This window comes from Leptidea sinapis, chromosome 5 (assembly GCF_905404315.1).
Source record: "Leptidea sinapis chromosome 5, ilLepSina1.1, whole genome shotgun sequence".
Lineage (NCBI taxonomy): Eukaryota > Metazoa > Arthropoda > Insecta > Lepidoptera > Pieridae > Leptidea > Leptidea sinapis.
The window spans coordinates 12,011,861-12,033,075 of NC_066269.1; the positions used below are offsets into that span (position 1 = coordinate 12,011,861).

The 21,215-nt window shown below is 35.1% G+C and overlaps 1 protein-coding gene across 1 annotated transcript; it reads left to right on the forward strand.

Annotated features, from left to right (window-relative positions):
- The first annotated feature begins 176 nt into the window (after positions 1-176).
- On the forward strand, positions 177-19,404 carry LOC126980156 (acidic fibroblast growth factor intracellular-binding protein). Its single transcript, XM_050829746.1, has 11 exons — positions 177-561; positions 711-807; positions 4,555-4,656; positions 6,191-6,272; positions 8,906-9,051; positions 11,038-11,137; positions 12,199-12,326; positions 14,117-14,185; positions 15,043-15,129; positions 17,106-17,204; positions 18,974-19,404. The coding sequence occupies exons 1-11, from the start codon at positions 477-479 to the stop codon at positions 19,050-19,052; spliced, it is 1,074 nt and encodes a 357-aa protein (XP_050685703.1). The 5' UTR covers positions 177-476; the 3' UTR covers positions 19,053-19,404.
- The last annotated feature ends 1,811 nt before the right edge of the window (positions 19,405-21,215 follow it).

Here is a 21,215-nt window from a genome sequence, read left to right on the forward strand (position 1 = left end):
TATATTTTTCTTTTATTGTATTTTGGGTAGAGCTGATGATCTTGTTACCAATGCTCTAAAAAAATAAAACAAACAAAACCTTAAGGACCTTCAATGTCACATACAAAAATGTCAATTTACATTTCGTTTAGCTTTCGTAACAGGACTATCGGCCAACAATTTATCAAAAAAATATTATTATTGGGTTTTAATTCTTTGAGTTCCGTTCTCATAATATTGAGAGGCCGTCTGTTGATTTGTTGAACATGCAAGAAATTCTGAACTCAGAAAGGGGGCTTATGCTTGCAACGCGCGAGCCAAAAACTAATTGATAAGTCGTACGAGCAAAGGCATGATAAGAAAAAAAAACTTCCAGTCTTCCAGCTGATTTGTGTTGATATGTGTTAAATGGTGGATATGTATATTTGCATTATTACTTATTAGGTCGCTGGAACTAGGAATAATATTAATTTATAAATATAATAATAATTTTCAAAATGTATACCGAGGTTGATGTGTTTGTTTCTAATTTTACTCTCATTGATCCGGAAATATACCAATTGTGGATTGAGGGATGCTCATGTAGGTATTCATGGATATATTTTTGTATCAAAAAGTTAATCCAAATTTTTAATTTACAGAAATCGATACGGACCTAATTATTCAACTACAATACTAATATTATATAAAACTAGAGTTTATATAAATGGAAACATCAATTCTATTTCCAGCAAGTGAGGCAGTATCTACATTACATCAGAGGAACTCTGTGAAGCAGACAGGAGCAACTGTTGAACTTATTGCCAGTGATGTACTGGATCACTATAGGTTTGATAATATAATATAAGTATTACTAGTAATAAATTTAATTAATTTATTTATTTGAGTTTGGAGAAACAACACTTTTACAATCTAAATAAATCCTAAGCCTAGGTAACAAAATCAATTTCTGGTTCTTGCTTGTAAAAACTTTAAATACCAAATAATGTAGTATTTTTTACTAGTATTAAGGGGCAATGGATGAGAATTTCTTACTTTCTCAAATGGTAGTTAGACCATTTAAGAAATAAATCCACCAAATAGAAAGCTCACATCCTGGTTCTATAAATCAAGGTGATAGGTGTACTGGACTAATTGTAGATGGAACATTATCCCTAACTTATCCTTGTTGTTTAATCGAAATCGAAATCTTTATTATAAATCCTTCATACATTACTTAGTTCACTTAATTCTACTTAATATTATTATACTATAATAACAATACAAGTAATGGAACATAGACGACATTTTCTGGACAAACAACACCAAATAAATCAAAATAATTTTCAAATATTCACAATGCTTTTGAAAATAATCGCACCACTAATCCTGGAGGTGAGGATAAGTAGTGTTTCTAATAGTTAGTTAAAATATTTTATATTATTTTAGTTGTCACTAGCATTAAACTAGGCCGGGCCTGTATTTGAATACTAGTTACTTCCAGATACATTGTTTTTTATAGTTACTTCAATACATAAAAGCGTATATAAGAATTTAACTTATGGAAAAAAAAAATTTTAACAGTTCTACGAGAAAATAAATAACATTTGTCTATCATATATATTACTGGTTAGTACTTGAGCGGTCAGTAATAAAATTGAGGGTATTCTTAAAAACATTTGGGTTGACTACAAAGACTGTTGACTTGGGTTATTTTCATATCATAATATAGTAAGGTATTATTGATTGGGTTTATTTTGAACTTTTAAAGTAATAAAGTATTAAAGATAATTCTGTATGTTGTGCATATATCGGTAAGGTAAGTAAGGCTGGATAATTAATAATTTAATGTATAGCTATAAACAAATTTTCAATTTCATTATACTTTTTATTTATTAACCAAACAGTTAGCTTTTTTTTCAGTTAAATTTGTTTTCAGAGTAGATATTAATAATTTTGTTTAATTTATTATAGAGCATGAGCATATTAATTTATGTAAAGTCTGAGCTTTTTTTATATATAACTTATATAATATTTATTTTATTTCATATATAGTTTTAACTTACTCAAATAAATTGAAACATTTGAGTGTTCTCGTTGCATCTCTTTTTTTTTACAACATTCTATATAAAATTATGAAGTCTTCATTGTTGTCCTCTTGTGTTACAAGAAAGTTTGGGCAGAGGTGACAATATGTATGTTGATTTGGTCCTCCTCTTACATAAATAATAGAAATTTGTAAGTTTGACATACTGATTTGTTGACCTAAATGATTAATACACAAATAAAATTTGAAAAACAAAATTTTATGAATGATGCGGGATTCGAAACCACAACCACTGGCGTTCCGTGCAGGTAGTGTAACCAACTTCATTAAATTTTATTTTTCAAATTTTATTTGTGTATTAATCCTTGAAGTGAGGGTTTTCACTTTAAAATATAACATTTTGTCTAAATGATTAAGTAAATTTTAATTTGATTGCTTATTGACATATCTTTGACAAAAATTGAAGATTTAATACTGATGTATAATATAATATGCTCATGTATAATGTATAGTGTTCTCTTAAAAGGGGTTGCTTCTGGCATTCTGATGTATTATTAATTTACCTTTATCAATCTTGGAATAAAACTGTTATATTTGTTTTAAAGAATTGTACTAGTGAATTTAATGATCATTGAGAATGTTTCCAAACAGGCTCATCTGGCTCTTGAAATAGATGTGATAGTTTCTGTTATTAAAGTGAATGCTGGGTTAGGTGAGATTAATGAAAGTGGAATGCCCCATGCCCCTTAAAAATGCATAGAGCCTTTATTGATTGATTGAAACATAGCAGCATTATATGCATCCAAAATCTAACATAACTTTGAAATAATTACATTTACAAACATTGTTCTGGGAAATATCTGAAGGCCTTGGTGTTAGCTCAATAAACTTATTGAAACAAAATAAACAAAAAGTATTTTACTTCTACTCTAAGAATGAAAGTTGGATAACTTTCCTAAAAGGCGTATTTTTCTTCTCAAATCTGAAAAAAAATATCCGCAAGGAGAGCTTAAGCAGCGTTGGCTGACAATAAACAGGACAACATAACTTTTCAAGCCTTCTAAGTTTTTACTTTTTAGTTAAAATATAATAGGCATAATGACAGAAATTAGATGTAAGACTGAGTCATGTATAAATTCTCTTAAAAGGGGTTGCTTCTGGCATTCTGATGGAATCAAACTGTTATATTTTTTTTTAAGAATTGAGCTAGTGAATTTAATGATTAGTGAGAATGTTTCCAAACAGGCTCATCTGGCTGTTGAAATAGATGTGATAGTTCCTGTTATTATAGTGAATGCTGGGTTAGTTGAGATTAATGAAAGCGGAATAAAATGTTTGGTGTGCAAAATCTGTAGTAACTTGTAACAAAATGTCACTATCACTGTTAATGTTGACTTTATATTGTTATAGACACAGACATTCACAAGTTTCTACCTAGTTTAAAACTAGTTGAATTATGATAATGAATATATGAAGTATAAATCCTATCGCACCACCAACAAAGTAAAAGTTATTGAGAAAGAAATTTTTAGGTGGTTTTGCAATGTAAAGAGCATAGGTTAATGTAGATTGAATGCACAAGTATATACAGTGAATGAGGATAAAGTTGGGAAAGGTCAAACAAAGGGCAGAATCACATATGGATGGGGGATGTATATGAAGTAGTCAGGCCAAAAGTACCCAAAATACCAGTGGGAGGCTCCTTTGCACCAGATGCCGGCTAGATTATGGGTACCACAACGGCGCCTATTTCTGCCGTGAAGCAGTAATGTGTAAGCATTACTGTGTTTTTTGGTCTGAAGGGTGCCATAGCTAGTGTAATGACTGGGCAAATGAGACTTGACAACTTATGCCTCTAGGTGACAGCTAGGTCAGTATTTATGGGTTTTTCAATAATCCTGAGTAGCACTGCGTTGTAATGGGCAGGGCGTATCAATTACCATCAGCTGAATGTCCTGCTCGTCTTGTCCCTTACTTTAATAAAAAAAAGAATAAGAGAGCATGTGTGAATAAACTGAGGGATGTTTGTCAGGATTGGTAAACAGTCAGGGGTGGATCTGTATGTAAGCTTCTTGGGCTACGGCCAAGGGCACCATGGATTATAGGGTTCACATATTAAAAGTGCACATTAATATTTTATTAAAATTTTATAGACCCGGGTCCCTATGATTTTGATATGATGGTGTTTTAAAACTACCCACTAGTATTATAATTTTTATAAAATATTTGTATTAGAAATTAGAAATGTATATAAGCTATACTTACCAACTAAGCCTATTTTAATTACTTTATTTTTACTGTAAGCTTTAAGATGCAATTTTGTAACCCACTTCTTATAAAATAGCCTGTAAGTTCCATTTAAGTGGAAATTCCTTTATGGAACAATAAATATCTTAAACCACATATTAGTTGATTATGATAGGCAGGCCCCTAAGAAGCATACACTCAGGGCCCGATGATATTTTAGTCAATTCCTGAAAACAGGTGCTTTGTAACACTTTGTAACACAGGCAGCACTATATCGAAACTAAGTCAGATGTGTGTTGCAGAACGTTTGCACTTCTGGAGCGGCTGCTGACGGTACCCTCGAAGCTGTCAGAACAGATGATATTCCAAATTGATGAGCCCACCAAACAAATGCTTATTGAAAAGTAAGTGTTACAAATATAGACAGCGCGCGAGTTGAATGCAGTTGGGGCCTGAGGTAAAGAGCGGGAGCATCTCCCCCCGCTGTCTGTACGCCTCGCCTCACGCGCCTGCAGTGTAGTCCTTTTTTTATGCAAAAGAGGACAAATGAGCGTACGGTTCATCAGTGATCACCTCCGCCCACATTCTCTCTCAACACCAGAGGAATCACATGAGCGTTGCCGGCCTTTAAGGTGTACGCGCTATTTTTGAAGGTAGCCATCGTCGTCCCGGAAACACCGCACAAGGAAGCCCATTCCACAGCTTTGTAGTACGTGGAAGAAAGCTCCTTGTACATCGCACAGTAGAGGACCGCCACACATTAAGATGGTGGGGATGATATCCTAATTTGCGGCGTGTCGTGCGAAGGTGGAATTCGGCGGCAGGTAACTGGTGAAACAGCTCTTCGGAACTCTCCCCGTGATGCTTACCGTGCTATCGTTAATACTGAAGTGTGAGCCCGTGTTATTTTTTTGGTTTTAATAATGATTGATATTTGGTCCGACTCCATCTGGTGCTAAAAAAGAAACAGTGTTTATTCATCGCCAAGTACGAGAAATGGCGAAAAATGTTTTAGAAGTGTGTTTTTTTTGGACAAACGAGCGTACGGGTCACCTGGTGTTAAATGATCATCGCCGCCCACATTCTCTTGCAACACCAGAGGAATCACAAGAGCGTTGCCGGCCATTTGTGTGTGTTGAAGAAAGGCAGAAAAAGAATAGTGATTTACCCCCTGACTTAAAGCATTGCTAATTCTCACTCTGTCTTCTTCTATTGACCTAATTCAGAATGAGAAAAAACACTCCTTAGTGGCTGTTAGCGTCCGAATGAGCAAGCCGTTATGTTATACCAGACATTAAAAAAAACATTGGCTGCCATGTGCAATGCAAAATGATTACAAATGTGTGATAATTATTATTTTGTTTTTTTTTCATCATTTGAACCAAGTGTAAAATGGTAAACTTAAAAGATTGTTTAAATTTATCGACATACTAATTATGGTCATCAATAATTATAATAATTAGATCACAGCACTAACGCATTCCTTAACTCTGCAATCAACTCGTGCACTATCTGTACATATATATTGCATATTTATTTATTTATGGAATAGGAGGACAAACGAGCGTACGGGTCACCTGGTGTTAAGTGATCACCGCCGCCCACAATCTCTTGCAACACCAAAGGTATCACAGGAGCGCTGCCAGCCTTCAAGGAAGGTGTATGCGCTTTTTTTGAAGGAAGCCATGTCGTATCGTCCCGGAAACACCGCACAAGAAAGCTCATACCACCGCTTTGTAGTACGTGGAAGAAAGCTCCTAAAAACCGCACTGTGGAGGGCTTATAATGGTGGTTTACATTTCGTTACTTGTGGTGATGTCGTAGGCAGGGCCGTTTGATAAATTCACAATGAAAAAATAGTATAAATCTCTAAATGATTACGAATACTATATTTTGATATTATACAATACAATACAAATGAATATTATTTAATTGCAGGTACTACGATTTGGATGATGCGGTGATACGAGAACTGCTCGGTAGGAAACTGTCCTCGCGACACAGGAAGGACTTAGACGAGGTATTTGAAGTTCAGTTTTGTTAAACAAAATTTGTGAAACCAAATTCAATTAATTTAACATTTTTATTTAATCAAAATAATTACTATTATTATCTTTATATCTCTGTTATCTAATAGGGAGGTCATTTATGCCTTTGCGATAGAACTGTGGTTTTGCTCTTAATAGTGATTTTTGTTGTTATAATACTAGAAATAAGGGATTGCTTGTGTCAGCTTGATGTGTTAACAAGTGTTACCAACGTCATTAACTGTCATAAGATATCCCAATTAATAATTACATTCACAAAACTACGGACGACCTGTATAGCCGAGTGGTTAGCGATCCTACCTACTAAGCTAGAGGTCCCGGTTTCGAATCCCGGTAAGTGCAAGCATTTATATGATGAATATGGATGTTTGTTTTCGAGTCATGGATGTTTAAATGTATTTATGTATGTTTATATGAATATATGTATGTTTAAGTAAGTATATTGTATTAAATATATCATTGTCTTGTAACCCATAACACAGGCTATATATGCTTAACTTACTGTTAATATTTAAATACTATTTAATATAATTATCGCTATAATTAGAAATAACTATAATAGCATATTATATTCAGATCTTTAGTTAACTTGATTCGTGTTGGTAGCATTTCTTTTCTTTCTTTCTAACTTGATTCGTGTTGGTAGCATCATTACGGTCGACGGTCGTGCCCTATATAAGCCAGAGCGCTCAGTTCGAGGCAACATTTGATAGCAAATAGCCAGGTTTTCCCAGTTTCCTGGATTTTCCCCACAAACGTTATGTATTAGTTTTTTAAGCATAATAATGTTTTATCCCTCAACACGTAGATAGGGTTGTAGAAATAAGTTTTTTGATACCTACATATGTCTTAATTGTAAATTGCTTAAATAAGTAGATTATAAGTAATTTAGTATATATATTTTATTATCAAATATAGAAATTTGGAAATTGATTTTTTTTTTGAGGTAACATTACTGATTGTGTATTGAAAGGGGTAACGCTGCCCTAATTGTTTTTTAATTATATTGTACTTCTACGTGTGGAAACTCTAAAATACAGATGTAACAGTTTTATTATGTGCGTTTAAATTACCAACCCCTTCTGCACCAGTAACTTATTCTAGTAGGCTTCATAATCAATAAAATAAATCAGATACATAATAGCTTTGAGGGTAAATGTTTACACTTTTATAATAAAGTCTCAGCCACTGTACAGGCATTACCTATAAATAAATTTAAATGTTTTATAAAAACTAGCTGAATATCAAAGTGATCAGACAGTCTGGGACTAGAATATGATTATTTTATAGCGATAGCAATGACAGTAGAATATTGTATATTTCTTTAAAAAGAGCGCAAAAAAAGAATGCTGGGAGAGTTTCTTGCGCCGCTTCTTCTCTCTCAGAGCGCCATTTGTTTCCGAAGCGGTAGTAGTATCTAGTAGTTATTAGAAATGACATCAAAAAGAATTCTAAAGGAATCAATTTTGAGAAAATAAATGCCTTTTATGCCTTTTAATTTTAAGAATAGAAATCCTCCCTATGGCGATAGGCAAATACGGTTTAGGGCAGAGGAGTTTTTGCAAATATCAGCTAGATGTTAGCTAACCATAGAGAGGTCTATGTCGTAACGCAGTCTTCTATGTAGTTCTGCCAGGCGTCCCGTGACGGCTCACATTTTTTTTTTCAAAACTGATTCCTGCTGAACTCTTTTTGATGTCATTTCTTATTAACTAGATACTGCTACCGCTTCGGAAACAAATGGGGCTCTCAGAGAGAGGCGCAAGAAACTCTCCCAGCATTCTTTTTTTGCGCTCTTTTTAAAGAAATATACAATATTCTACTGTCATTGCTATCGCTATAAAATAATCATATTCTAGTCCCAGACTGTCTGATCACTTTGATATTCAGCTAGGTTTTAGGACAGAGCCATGTTTTTATAAAACATTTAAATTTATTTATAGATAATGCCTGAACAGTGGCTGAGACTTTATTATAGAAGTGTATACATTTACCCTTAAAGCTATTTGTATCTTATGAAGCCTACCAGAATTAGTTACAAGCAACCCCTTTTTCTAGTGTTATAACAACTTTATGTAAAAAGATGCTAGTAGGTTGGATAAATTCACTTACCACATTACTGAAGAACTCTTAACACAAACATATTAATTTAAAAACTGACACTGATTCACACACATATCTCACAGTATACCTCTCACACCTTTTTTTATCACTAACACACACCCAAAGCAGACAGACTTCTTATTTTCTTAGTATAAATTAATATGTCTTCTTACGGCCGTTTTCAATAACCTATCAGCTATCCTTATTTTAACTTACTAGAGGTAGACAAAACTATCCTTTTACGCTTACTTACATTTCAATAACCTATTGACAGATAGCATTGGACTAAAACTAATAATATCACTATATTGGATATAACTATGGATAGATAACATTAAACGGTGATAGCAATGTATCCGTAACTAGAGACTCTATGGTGCTTAAAAGGAGGCTACATACCCACTTGATAAAGAAAATAAACATTTTGTATGTGTATTATTTGATATCCTGTGCAAAAGACCGTTCCAGTAGTCAATTATTTAGTTCTACTTATGTGTCTCAGGTGGCGGACAAGTCTGGCTCTCCACTCCGGTGCTGTAGACGCCAGTTCGACAACGTGCGGCGCGTGTTCAAGGCTGTGGAGGAGATGCCGGGTAACGTGGTCTCCAACATCCGGAATACTTTCCTCATATCAGAACCACTGGCCAAGTGAGTTATGCTTTTAGCAGTTCTAGTAATTTTGTCCGGGGTAAAGCAGCCATGCTCTTGCTTTTGTGGGTGCAGCTGAATTTACAACAGGAATTTTTGAAGTGAAACTTCTTTAGAATCGTTGTGATTTCAAACCGGATGCAACGGAAAAAACGACAGGTAAGAAACACAAATACAAAAGTGTGTAGGATGAAGTCGGCAAAGAATGAGATTGAAATATGCATACTATTGAAGTGAAAACTTCTTTATCATCGTTGTGATTTGAAAGTCGATGAAACGAAAAAGCGACAGTAAAAAGAGCAGTCACATCAATTCATAATATTTAACATGGGAGATAATGAGATAGGAAGCATAATATAATGTTTTGGTACCAGGCGATCATAGTTATAGAAGAGATTGTCTTAACCTAGAGTATACCTATAGAGTATACCTTAATATAATCTGACTCCAACCGCACGACGTATTACTAGATACAGGCATTTTTTATCCATGATCCATGAAATATTTTTGATATATTTTTAAAAGTCATTGAACGTATTTATCTACCACCCAACGGGGGAAGATATGACCTGAAAAGAAAGGGTGCAAGTAACTCGATAAATCTTTTTCATTTAAATATTCGACTAAAATGCTAGCACCATATAAATCTATTTCATGAAAGAGCCTTCTCTCAGGCTGACATCACGCTGTGTTCGTTGTTACGCGGTTACGTTGAAGTCATTTTCGATGTGTGTCTACAAACGGTTTTTTTTTATGAAAATAAGGGACGAGACGAGGAGGACGTTCAACTGATGGTAATTGATTGATGAAAAATTCTGAGCGGCGCTACAACTACGCTCGTCACCTTGAGACATTGTCAAGTCTCATTTGCCCAGTAATTTCACTAGCTACGGCGCTCTTCAGACCGAAACATAGGAATGCTTACACATTACTGCTTCACGGCAGAATAAGGCGCCGTTGTGGTACCCATAATCTAGCCGGCATACGGTGTAAAGGAGCCTCCCACTGGAGCAAAGGTGTAGTTGCTTGGGATGAGGTGGGCTGTTCATCCGTTTTTATAAGAATTAGAGGAATGGCCCTTAACTACTTCCCATACACAAATAATTACTCCGTAAATTTACAGATATTGTGTGTCCTGATGGAAGGCTTCTTAGCCTGTGCTAAAAGTGAGGGAGATATCTCCACGACGATCGGTCCTGCGCTGCCCTCATCCAACGTATTCCGGCGATCTTGACCAGATCGTCGGTCCATCTTGTGGGGGGCCTATCAACACAGAGTCTTCCGGTACGTGGACGTATGTCTGATAGTAATTTTGTTAATTTTTTTGTTTACTATCTTTCTTCTACTGCAAGAACCCCAGGTTGCGTAAAGACCTCCTCCAAAAATACCTATTTCGCTCCAATCTGGCTCGATCTGATTAAATCATCTTGCCATCGTGGTCTTCCTCTGATTCTATTTCTTACAGCCCTCCGTACAGGGTTTTATTAAAACTCCATTACTCATGTCCATAAATCTCACTCTGTGACCATTTTCCAATAATTTAGCTTTGGTAACTCTTACATGTGTTCCTATGTCGAACAATTTTTTTTATGAAAATGAGGGATGAGACAAGTATGGCGTTCAGCTGATGGTAATTGATTCACCCTACCCATTACAATGCAGTGCCGCTCAGGATTCTTGATAAACCCAAAAATTCTTAGCAGCACTACAATTGCGCTCGTCACCTTGAGACATAAGGTGTTAAGTCTCATTTGCCCAGTAATTTCACTACCTACGGCGCCCTTGACATTACTGCTTCACGGCAGAAATAGGCGCCGTTGTGGTACCCACCAAGAAGTGTGTAAGAAGGTTAAATACAAATCCAGTTTTCGTACTCATTGCCATTTCAAAATTTCTTTTAGACAATGCAATGCGTGTAAAATGTATTAAATATCGCTCATATTGAGTGTACCTATAATATTAAATATACTTGGTGACTTTGGTCAGGAAATACGGTGCAGTTGTGTTCCTGGCCTGCATGAGGTTCGAGACGACCAAGCGGAAGCTGCAGTATCTTTGCTTCAATGACTTCTTCCAATGTGCTCAGGTAAGGTTAAGTTACAGGCACATGAGTCGTACCTTATTCAAATTCAAATTCAAAAACACTTTATTCATGTAGGTCACGGAAATCACACTTATGAATGTCAAAAAAAAATTTGTTTCTTATTGAACTTACCGCTACTTCGTAAAGGGTTGAGAAGAAGTAGCAAGAAACTCATTGCCACTCAGTTTTACAAATCATTTCAATTACAAAATATGCAAAGTGACGCAACAAAAATTCTCAAATGTCAAAAACTGAAAGGCTTACACGAGTAAGTCAAAAAAAGAAAAAAAAAAGTAAATTAATACTTGTTGTACTTGCAAGAGTTATTGAGTATGGTAGATGCATCAATCCACACATACCGTAAATAAATAGAGGTTAAAGTTAAAACTTAAGTTTGGGTGCGGGTGTAGGGCGATTCCATTATTATTAGTTGCTTCACTTATTTCCATTATAAAACTGTTTGAACTGATCTTTCAAGTTGAAAGAGTACAAAAGACATTTGGTGTTATAGCTTGACCGGATCTGTGGCAGCTGTAGTGAATCAAACCAACACCATAAGTTGACCACCAAACAGTTACCTTTCTATGGAGAAGCTTCGCTTACACATCCACATGTCACAACTCATAGTTTGATGCGAATCGGCTTCTGGCTTCTACCACTGCATTCAATTCCTCATTATTTATCTCGGGTAGGTCTCCCTCGAGGTTCATTTTTTAAATAGAAGTTTCGTCTACGGAAGGGTTTAAACCAGAATCGCATGGTGTGGGTATTAGTGTATCCTCTCCGGACATAGCAATGATATTGCGAGTTGTTTTTGCTGCATTAGCTAAACGCCAGAACTCGTATACAAAATTGACTTTAATTTTTAATCTTTGGATCAAAAACCAAGTCAAATAACCCGAAGTTCTCCAAAAATATCTTATTTAATTCAAAGTAGCCAGTACGCCAAAACGGCAATTTCTTACTAAAACCTCTATTATATTTAAATATATATATAAATTATATATTATATATGTTAAGTTTTTAAAATACAAATAGAAATTGTATTCGTATATTGAATGCAGGCGATAATGTCTCACTGGACATACAGCTGTACTGGGCCGGAGTACTACGACACCGAGATGGACCGTGAATTCCTGCTGGAGCTGCGGGAGCTGAGGATACTGCTGGACAAGGAGAAGGAGCATAAGCAGTTAGTGTCATACGACCGGCTCGAAGGACCACTATTGATCCATTTATTTATTGGAAACCCAAAAATCGCTATAAACACCATATAAAAACTGAAAAATACTTATAGCTATTAATGAGCACCTGCTACAATAAAGATGGTATATTTTTTATGAGTGCAGAAAAGAATATTAAATTTCATGCACCTAATGTACTAAATGATGTCATAAAAAAGTCTGAAGTATGCTTAAGGCATTCATTTATAAATGTCCAAGTCTGGTAGATTGCAAACATCGTATTCTTTTACGCTCGATTGGAGAATTCTGATCGTTTTTAGTGCACAGAGTGAACTGTGAAGTTTCAATATACCTTGAGGTTAATCTTAGGAAAAAATATTTTGTGACATCATGGATTGAAAACCACTCTTGACTGTTTTTTTTATGAAAAAGGGACGAGACGAGCAGGACGTTCAGCTGATGGTATTTGATACGCTCGGCCCATTACAATGCAGTGCAGCTCAAGATTATTGAAAAACCCAAAAATTCTAAGCGGCACTACATCGGCTCTCGTCACCTTGAGACATAAGATGTTAAGAGTCTCATTTGTCCCGTAATTTGATTGTGTTATCTTTAAAAATACTGATATAAGTGATGATGAGATCGTGTCAGCAGTGATAGGCATAACATTATTTTAACAGGGCTATCACGATAATTAATAATATCTTTATCTATCTATCGCGACTTTCTTGACGTTCACAATCTTTTGGTTCAGCCTTCACGACCACAGTTGTCGCTTATTATTGAAGAGTCGCAATTAAAACATAATATTTTATTTCAATGTCTGAGTTATAACATAATTACAGTTAATAATAATCTTCGGTTTGTATTATAGTAGCTGTATTTAGTATTACTAGCTGACCCGGCAGACTTCGTACTGCATCAATGGATAAATAAAAGACCTAAACTTTTGTTTAAAATAAAGTTAAAACAAACGAAAGGAATCCTTGTTTTATTAAAACAAATAAAAAAAATGCTTATATATTATAAGGTTTCAATTTGATATTGATAGACTCACACAGTTATGATACAGTCTGTTAATCAATTTAAAGCTTTCTGATAAACTATATTTTTTGTTTTGTTTTGTGGTGCGGTTAGGTTCAGAAATTTTATTTTTTAACAAAACTTAAGATTTATCAATCTATTATACATGTTATAGTTTGTGGTCAAATGTCAAATAAAATTGTTTGCGTTCAGAAATTTAATTTGTGACAAAACTTAAGATCTATCAATCTACATAAAAATAAAAATAAATAGATAGTTAACAACTGTAGTTAATATACCTATTATAGAAACTTTAAATAAAGTTTATTTTTTATCTCCTGAGAAAAATATAAAGATATAAAAATTCTAATTAATTATTCGTTTTAAACTATTCTTTCAATTTGATTTCTGAACAATGTGAGACGCATCAAATGATAAACAAATTTGTTGTTTTTATTTAATTCCGAACATTTTCATATTTATTCACCTTTTAAACCTTCTCTGGACTTCCACAAATAATTCAAGACCAAAATGAGCCAAATTGGTCCAGCCGTTCTCGAGTTTTAGCGAGACTAACGAACAGATATTCATTTTTATATATAGATTGAAAGCACAGAGCTTCTTTAATTTTGATAAAGCTACGTCTATCACGATTGCTTTTGAAACCAGCAAAAACCAACGCATTAGTGGCAAATATCACTCTGAGAAAGATGAAACGGTTTATAAATTACTTGTCATAACATCTTATAATCGAATTATATATACTTTGTTCCAGTTTAATATGCATGCGCCTCAAGCCAAAATTGCTGGAAAAATCATATCAAGAGCTGGAGTTAAATTTTAGGTAAAAAATTCAATGTCTTTTCTATATAGTCTTTTCTACAATAGCTGTATAGGATACAGTTTAGATCATCAGTTTATATGTAATAACATTAACAAAAAATATATTGTATCCGGCTCGAACGACTATTACTTTCGCAATTTTGATATTAAAATAACTTGGTTCTTTTATATACTTTTTATGAATTAGCAGAATAATATATTTTCGACCCAGGATTTATCAATGTTATTGTTGTAAATTCAGGCTTATTGTGGCATCGAATGTTTTCAAAGTATTGCGTTCTTGCCTTTGTGTCTGTGTTTTTTAATATCTATAATTTTAGATCGAGGTCAACTAGAAAAAAAAATTAAAAACAGATTTCCTTTTACTTATTATTTTTAATAATTTTCGTTAAAAATGTGGTGAACCTCTGAAAGTTACTTTACATTATTTGTTTATATTACATCTTGTCTCGCTGTCATTTCTTAATATTTATCTACACCCATCCTTTAAATCCTCTATTAAAGATTCTAAAACTGTTGACAATAATCAACATTGAAACACCCAATGTCCTAAAAACCATTACATCATCCAAACGAGTGTTGTATTGAGATTTAGTACAACATACGATACGATATTATGGTTACTAGGACTGGCTTTTTTAATGTTAGCAGTAAGATAACTGTTTCAGAATCTTTTATAGAGGATTAATATTATGGGGATAGATAAAGTCTTGTATGCAACTGTTGATAATTAGGTATTAAAACACTCATGTAATACTATTTAACACGAGGCGAAGCCGAAACCCACATTCGTGTTTTGATACCCCTTATTACACAACAGTTGTTTATATAACTATTAAGAGTCTGTCTATATACCAGGGTGTACACACGAGCACTGGTGGGCGTGGCTTGCAACCTGCACCGTGCGCGGGAACTACGCTCTCTCTTCATCGATCTACTCGAGAGGTGACCTTACTTATATATATATATATATATAATAAAATAAAATGGAACAAAGATGGAACTAAATATAATATATATATATATATATATAATATACCTTATAATATACCTATCGGCGCAAATACTACAACACACCTATTATAAAAACGAGAATAAATTAGTTTAACTAATTTTAATTAAAATTAGTTCATAAATTAAATAAATGTAAAACACGAGCACGTGCGCCGGGTCCTATAAATACAGCCCGCATGATCGACACTAAAGTTTCCCACAAGCACACAGCCGGTCTGAGGTTCGAGTCTCCTTAGGAGACGCCCCGCGACTGTTGTTGCGTAGTCTTTGCGGCCTCCACCCCCCACGTCCTACTTCGCTGTGAAAGCCAGGGCTGCTAACAGCACAGAGGAGGTTTTAGTCGGTATGGGGACACTCGAGTCTGACATATTACGCCCCGTTCCGGGGCGTAAATACGTAACAGTATTTCCTCCTCTCAAAAAAAAAAAAAAAAGACACTAAAGTCAGTCGTGCCCGGGCCGTCGTATGGTACGGACCTCTCTGGGACGTCGTAACGCTGCCCGTTGAATAAACGAAAGTAATAAAATACTTACTCGTGTAGTTTTGTTTGGAAGAACCAATGAGTGATCTTCAGCAAGATAGCAATTGTGATGTCAACAGTTATGACGTCACACCTTTTAAAAACAATACAGAGGTTCTTTCCTCGTCATACCTTATATAATAGACCTTAGGTATACTTATCAATATTTATTAAAAACAAAGCGATTTCAGCAATGCCTTTTGAGCGTGTAATCGATAAGTATGAACAAAATCAAAATTGTTTGAAGTCAATGTTTCTACTACGATAATGACAGTGACAGCTCTTGAACACGATCAAATATGTTGAACGCTAAAATTCGGCGGTCAGCATTTAAACGCGTTTTTTGTGTTGGTGAAATCAGAATTGAATCTGTAAAATCGTATACATGCGTAAGCTTAGCTCGAAGTGTTCTAATCGCGTTGTACTTCAGTGGTGAAATCGGTGATAAATATAATTTATTTAGTTTATAATATCTTAGATATCAAACACAGACATACACGCGCGCATCTCTTCAAAGCCACCCATAGCAATGCCAATTAATGAGTGCCTAGTTAAACTGTTTATTGGTGACCACATTGTTTGTATGATTGTCAATCAAAGTCCAATTAACTTTATTCAATTAGGCTTAATCTAAAAGCTTTTGAAACGTCACTATAAATATTTCTTTTAAATTACTGTATCTACCATATGTTCGGAAAATGTTGACCATGAGAAGAACTTACAAGAAACTCAACGGCCACTCTTTTCAATCAAAAAGAGTATTTTACAATGCCTATAATATACAAAATAAGACAGTAATTAGTGAGGGATCAGATTGACTACTTAACAATCTGTACACATTGAATTGTTTATGGCGTTAAAATACCGCTATGAATAAGGAAACTTAACATGTTATGTGTCAAAATCACTCACTCTCACGCGCAATCACTGTATCGCTTACAATGTTGTGTTCCAAGAGTAGTGGGCGGGCCTACAGTGTAGTGGGCGGGGCTACAGTGTAGTGGGCGGTTCGTGTCAGTTACAATCCGGTGTGCTTGAGTATGGTTGTTCGTCTCATCGCTTTTATAATAAATAAATCGTCATCAAGCATATCTCGTAAGTCAGTATGTAAGTTGACCTATATAGCTGAGTGGTTAGCGTTTACCCTACCTACTAATCTAGAGGTCCCGGGTTTGAATCCCGGTAGGTGCAAACATTTATATGATGAATATGGATGTTTGTTTCCGAGTCATGGATGTTAATATATATTTTTATGTATGTTTAAGTAAATATATCGTTGTCTTGCAACCCATAGCAAAGCCTATGCCTGATTTGGGGCAAGATAATTTGTGTAAAAGTGTGTCAGTAAACAAAAATTAAAATAAAGTGTGTATGAGTGTTGGTTCAGATGTATCGAGCCCCTGCGAGGCGCCAGCTGGCCTCGGAGCGACCTGGCGCAGTTCCTGACGGCCTACGAGCACTGCGCCCTGCACCTCGACGTGCTCAGGTGAGGAATGTACTGCATTGTCTGATTGGGGGTCCAGTGCTCTGTCACTTGGGGCTGCGTTTGGATTCTTTCCAACTCGTTTGACTGATGTGAAATCCTTTTTTTTTATGAAAATAAGGGACGAGAACAGCAGGATGTTCAGGTAATGGTAATTGATACGCCCTACCCATTACAATGCAGTGCCGCTCAGGATTCTCGATAACCACAAACATCTGAGCGGCACTACAGTTGCGCTCGTCACCTTGAGACATGAGATGTTAAGTCTCATTTGCCCAGTAATTTCACTAGCTACGGCGCCCTTCAGACCACAGCAATGTTTACACATTACTGCTTCACGGCAGAAAGCTAATTCTGGTAAAATTCTAGAATGTGAAAGGTGAAAGCTAGCCCCATCATATACAAATAGCGTTTTATTGACATTTGTCCCTTTTTTTGTGTACCAATTAATAATATATTTGTTCTTGGCAATAATATATGTTAAATTTTTTCTGTGACCTGTTTGACAAAGGGAACTAAAAATATATTGTTTTTTGTTTTATTTATTTAACTTTGTTAAACAAACCCCCCGTTAAATGGATTAAAAATGATTTGAAAGAAGAATATTAAATCATTTTTCGATATACTCCATTATAGGAAAAAACCCACGTTAGGTTAATGGAACAAAAATCTTGATGTACGTTAGACCTACATTTTGTTTCTTGATCTTATAATAATCAAAGAGTATGTCAATGTCAAAATAATTGTTTTTTTTTAATTATTGCATTTCTTTGTTCAAATAATTGTATACAGAAACTTACAAGTTGAGTTAGGTACCTGAGAATTAACACAGATATGACATACAGACAAATCTCGTCTTTCTTTGAGTGTGAAAAGTCGAGTTTTTCGTGAAGATAAGCCGAAGCTAGTGTCAACTTGGTTCGCTACTGTCCTAGTAGGTTGTGTGGCGGACTGTTTACGACTCGTCAACCAAAATCGGTTACATTTATTCTATGTTGCTGTATCTCCGTTATAGATATTCTTCTCTCTATGTCTATTATTAAGCTACTCGCTACCGCACCCATTGAGCAATCAAAATTTGCCACACATTATCGGGCTGTCTGTATATTCTGCGTCTATGGAACATATTGATGTAAAGGTGCGTACAGATTCGTAAAACGTTACATGAAATATCGTGCAATGAAAGAATTCGCCGTACACATCGCTGCAATTTATCATGAAAGATAACACACTTTGTAACAATTTTCTCATAGTTTGCACGTCTTGTAAGCGCAAAAAGATTATTTCACGGGTCGCTCCGCGCGCGTTTTCGTTCTCTCGATTTGTCGCTTTTCCGAACGAACAAAGCGGGCGGGGCAGCAGCCCGACCCTTTCGGAAATTAACACGTGCGTGCAACGAACATGGAGAGACAAGGGGACACTGCGTGGAGTGATAGATGGATGAGTTCGTGAAATATTCTGGAACCCGCAAAATTAAAGCTATTTAAAAAAAATCTTAATCATGATGCGTGGTCAGAAATCGCAAAGTTGATGTCATTAGCGGAAGTAAAATGCAACAAAAATATTGTTAGTCTTCTCTCTTCATACCATCGCGAAAAGCAGTAGGGAAAAAATCAGAATGGCGGAAACAGACGTACGCGGGAGGTTCGTAGTGAATGCGCGCTAAGAGCGAACATGCAATGAACATTGTTTCACCAGTCTGTACGCAACTTAAGATATTCTATCGCCATCTAGTATGGTGTGTTGTAAACATAATGTTGAGTCTGTTGCAGGGAGGCGGACTTGAAGTCGGTTTGGGAGAGGTACATGCGCGTGGTGTCCCAGTGCCTGCTGACGATGTATCACACGTAGGTCGCGGGTTGTATCGTATAAGTGCTTGCCACATAATATATATAGATAATGACAAACAAACAGAATATTGACCAAGGCCTTGTAGAGAACAACGGTGGAGGAAAGCCAGCGTTTGGTCTCTTTTAGTTTGCCGTCGTTCGTTATATGTGGACCCGGCATAATATACAGTAGTATTTATATTAAATGCAAAAGATAAATTATTAAATAAATAATAAATGATTAGATTTATAGACAACGCGAACGTGAAAAAACGCGGTTAAATTAAATTTGTCTGTAATTATTAAATTATAATTGTAAATAGTATAAAATTAAGTTTAATGTTTATTATAAAAAATACACTTTTTCTGTTTTATTTTGTTGTTTTTCTTTCATTACCCTGAGACGCAATAGTTTAGTTTAATTTCAATAAATATAAGAATGATGAAGCGTGGCAGTCTTACACAAGCCCATTCAATGTTTCTGAGTTAATATTTGCCTTTTTGATACTTTATTACATGCTATATTTTAATATAATATAATTATTATCATCTTAAAGTAAATATATTGTAAGAAAGAAGTGGACAGGGTGAAGATATCTATAAAAGGCATTGACACATTTCTGCTGCACTGGCGGCTGTCAAAGTGCTTTTGTGCCTGTTTGATATTCGCCATTTTGGCGCTGTTGGCCATGTAGCGAAAGTCTGCGATACTAAAACTAGCTATGACAACCTAGTGGACAATATAGATGGTGGGAAACTATTTACATAAAAATATTGTGTACTTTATCACGTCGATTCTTGAAGCATAAATAACAAGGAAAATGTAAAAATACTTCAGAGTATTGTACGTTCCTTCGCAGCCATTTGTATTATACTTCAAAATTAGTTACTCTGGACGCTCGCGAGTGGCGCTTCAAATAGGCACAAATAATTTGCTGTCAAACATATGGAACAGCCTGTCCAGTGGTATTATTACAGGTACTGTAACTGTTAACGAGTTAGTGCGTTACTCTGCCCAATTGCCATTCGAATCTTAGAAATTGTGTCATTGTTCGTAATTTATTATGAGAAGCCCAGAATTAGTTTCTTTTAAAGTTTCATAACGTTTTTCTATTTAATTTTACAGTAATTATTTAGATTTTAGCTTGTTTGTGATTTTAGTATGTGGTATTAAAATTTGTATAAAAAACTCCATTTGATCTTATTTCCTAGAATAGATGTTCACGGGCAACTCGACCTCTACCGTGCGCCTTTGTATGTCAGGTGTCAGTTTATAATACACACAATTATTATGTATCTGTTTTCCTTTACCGTAAGTACGAAATAAACGTATATGATATTAGTTTAGGAAACCGAAAAACATATTACGTGGCGAAACTAGGGCTTCCAATCCCGCGAGATGCGGGATTACGGGCGCGGGATTTGCGGGACTGACAAAAAGCGTGCATGCGATGCAAAATAGGATAATCTGCGTGAATTATTATTCTTAATAACTCAAGGTATTAACTGTTTCGTATTTTCGTGATGTTCATTGATACGTCCTTTTAGAATAGAATAAAAATTTAAGGGTGTGTACGTGAATGAAAGATTTATTCACGTACAAGCCCTTAAAAGGAATACGGCCCACAAGTGTGGAAGCAGAAAAAATAGAGTTAAATACGCAGTAGTTTGGCAGACGACAGTTTGGAAATGTTGTATTTCCTTCGCAAACATTTTCAGTTAATATTAAAAGCTGAAAAACTTAATAATTAAGTAATAATTTATCAGTTTAAAATGTCTTTTTTTTTGGTTGATTTTGTAATTTTGCGTTGTGTATTTTTTGAAAACGATTTGTTTTGTTTTGCTTTTTATTCAGAATTTGATTGATCTCATTTTAATAGTAATATGTACGTAAATAACGGTGGAGTTGATAAATTCATTGTTTTAAAATGTGCATATTTTCAATATGCAAATAACGAGATCCCGCGGGATTGAAAATTCCTAGTCCCGCAAATGCCGAGATTGAATACAGGCCGCAGGATTGGAAGCCCTAGGCGAAACTGCACCTGCCTTTGCGTCCCCGACGCTCTTTATTTATTAACCTAGTGACTGGCTCCTTTGTAAGACTCAGGTGAAAATACTAGCGGTGATCGTATGTGACAAAAGAATTAAGGTATTGTCAAACATAAATATGCGAACCAAACCG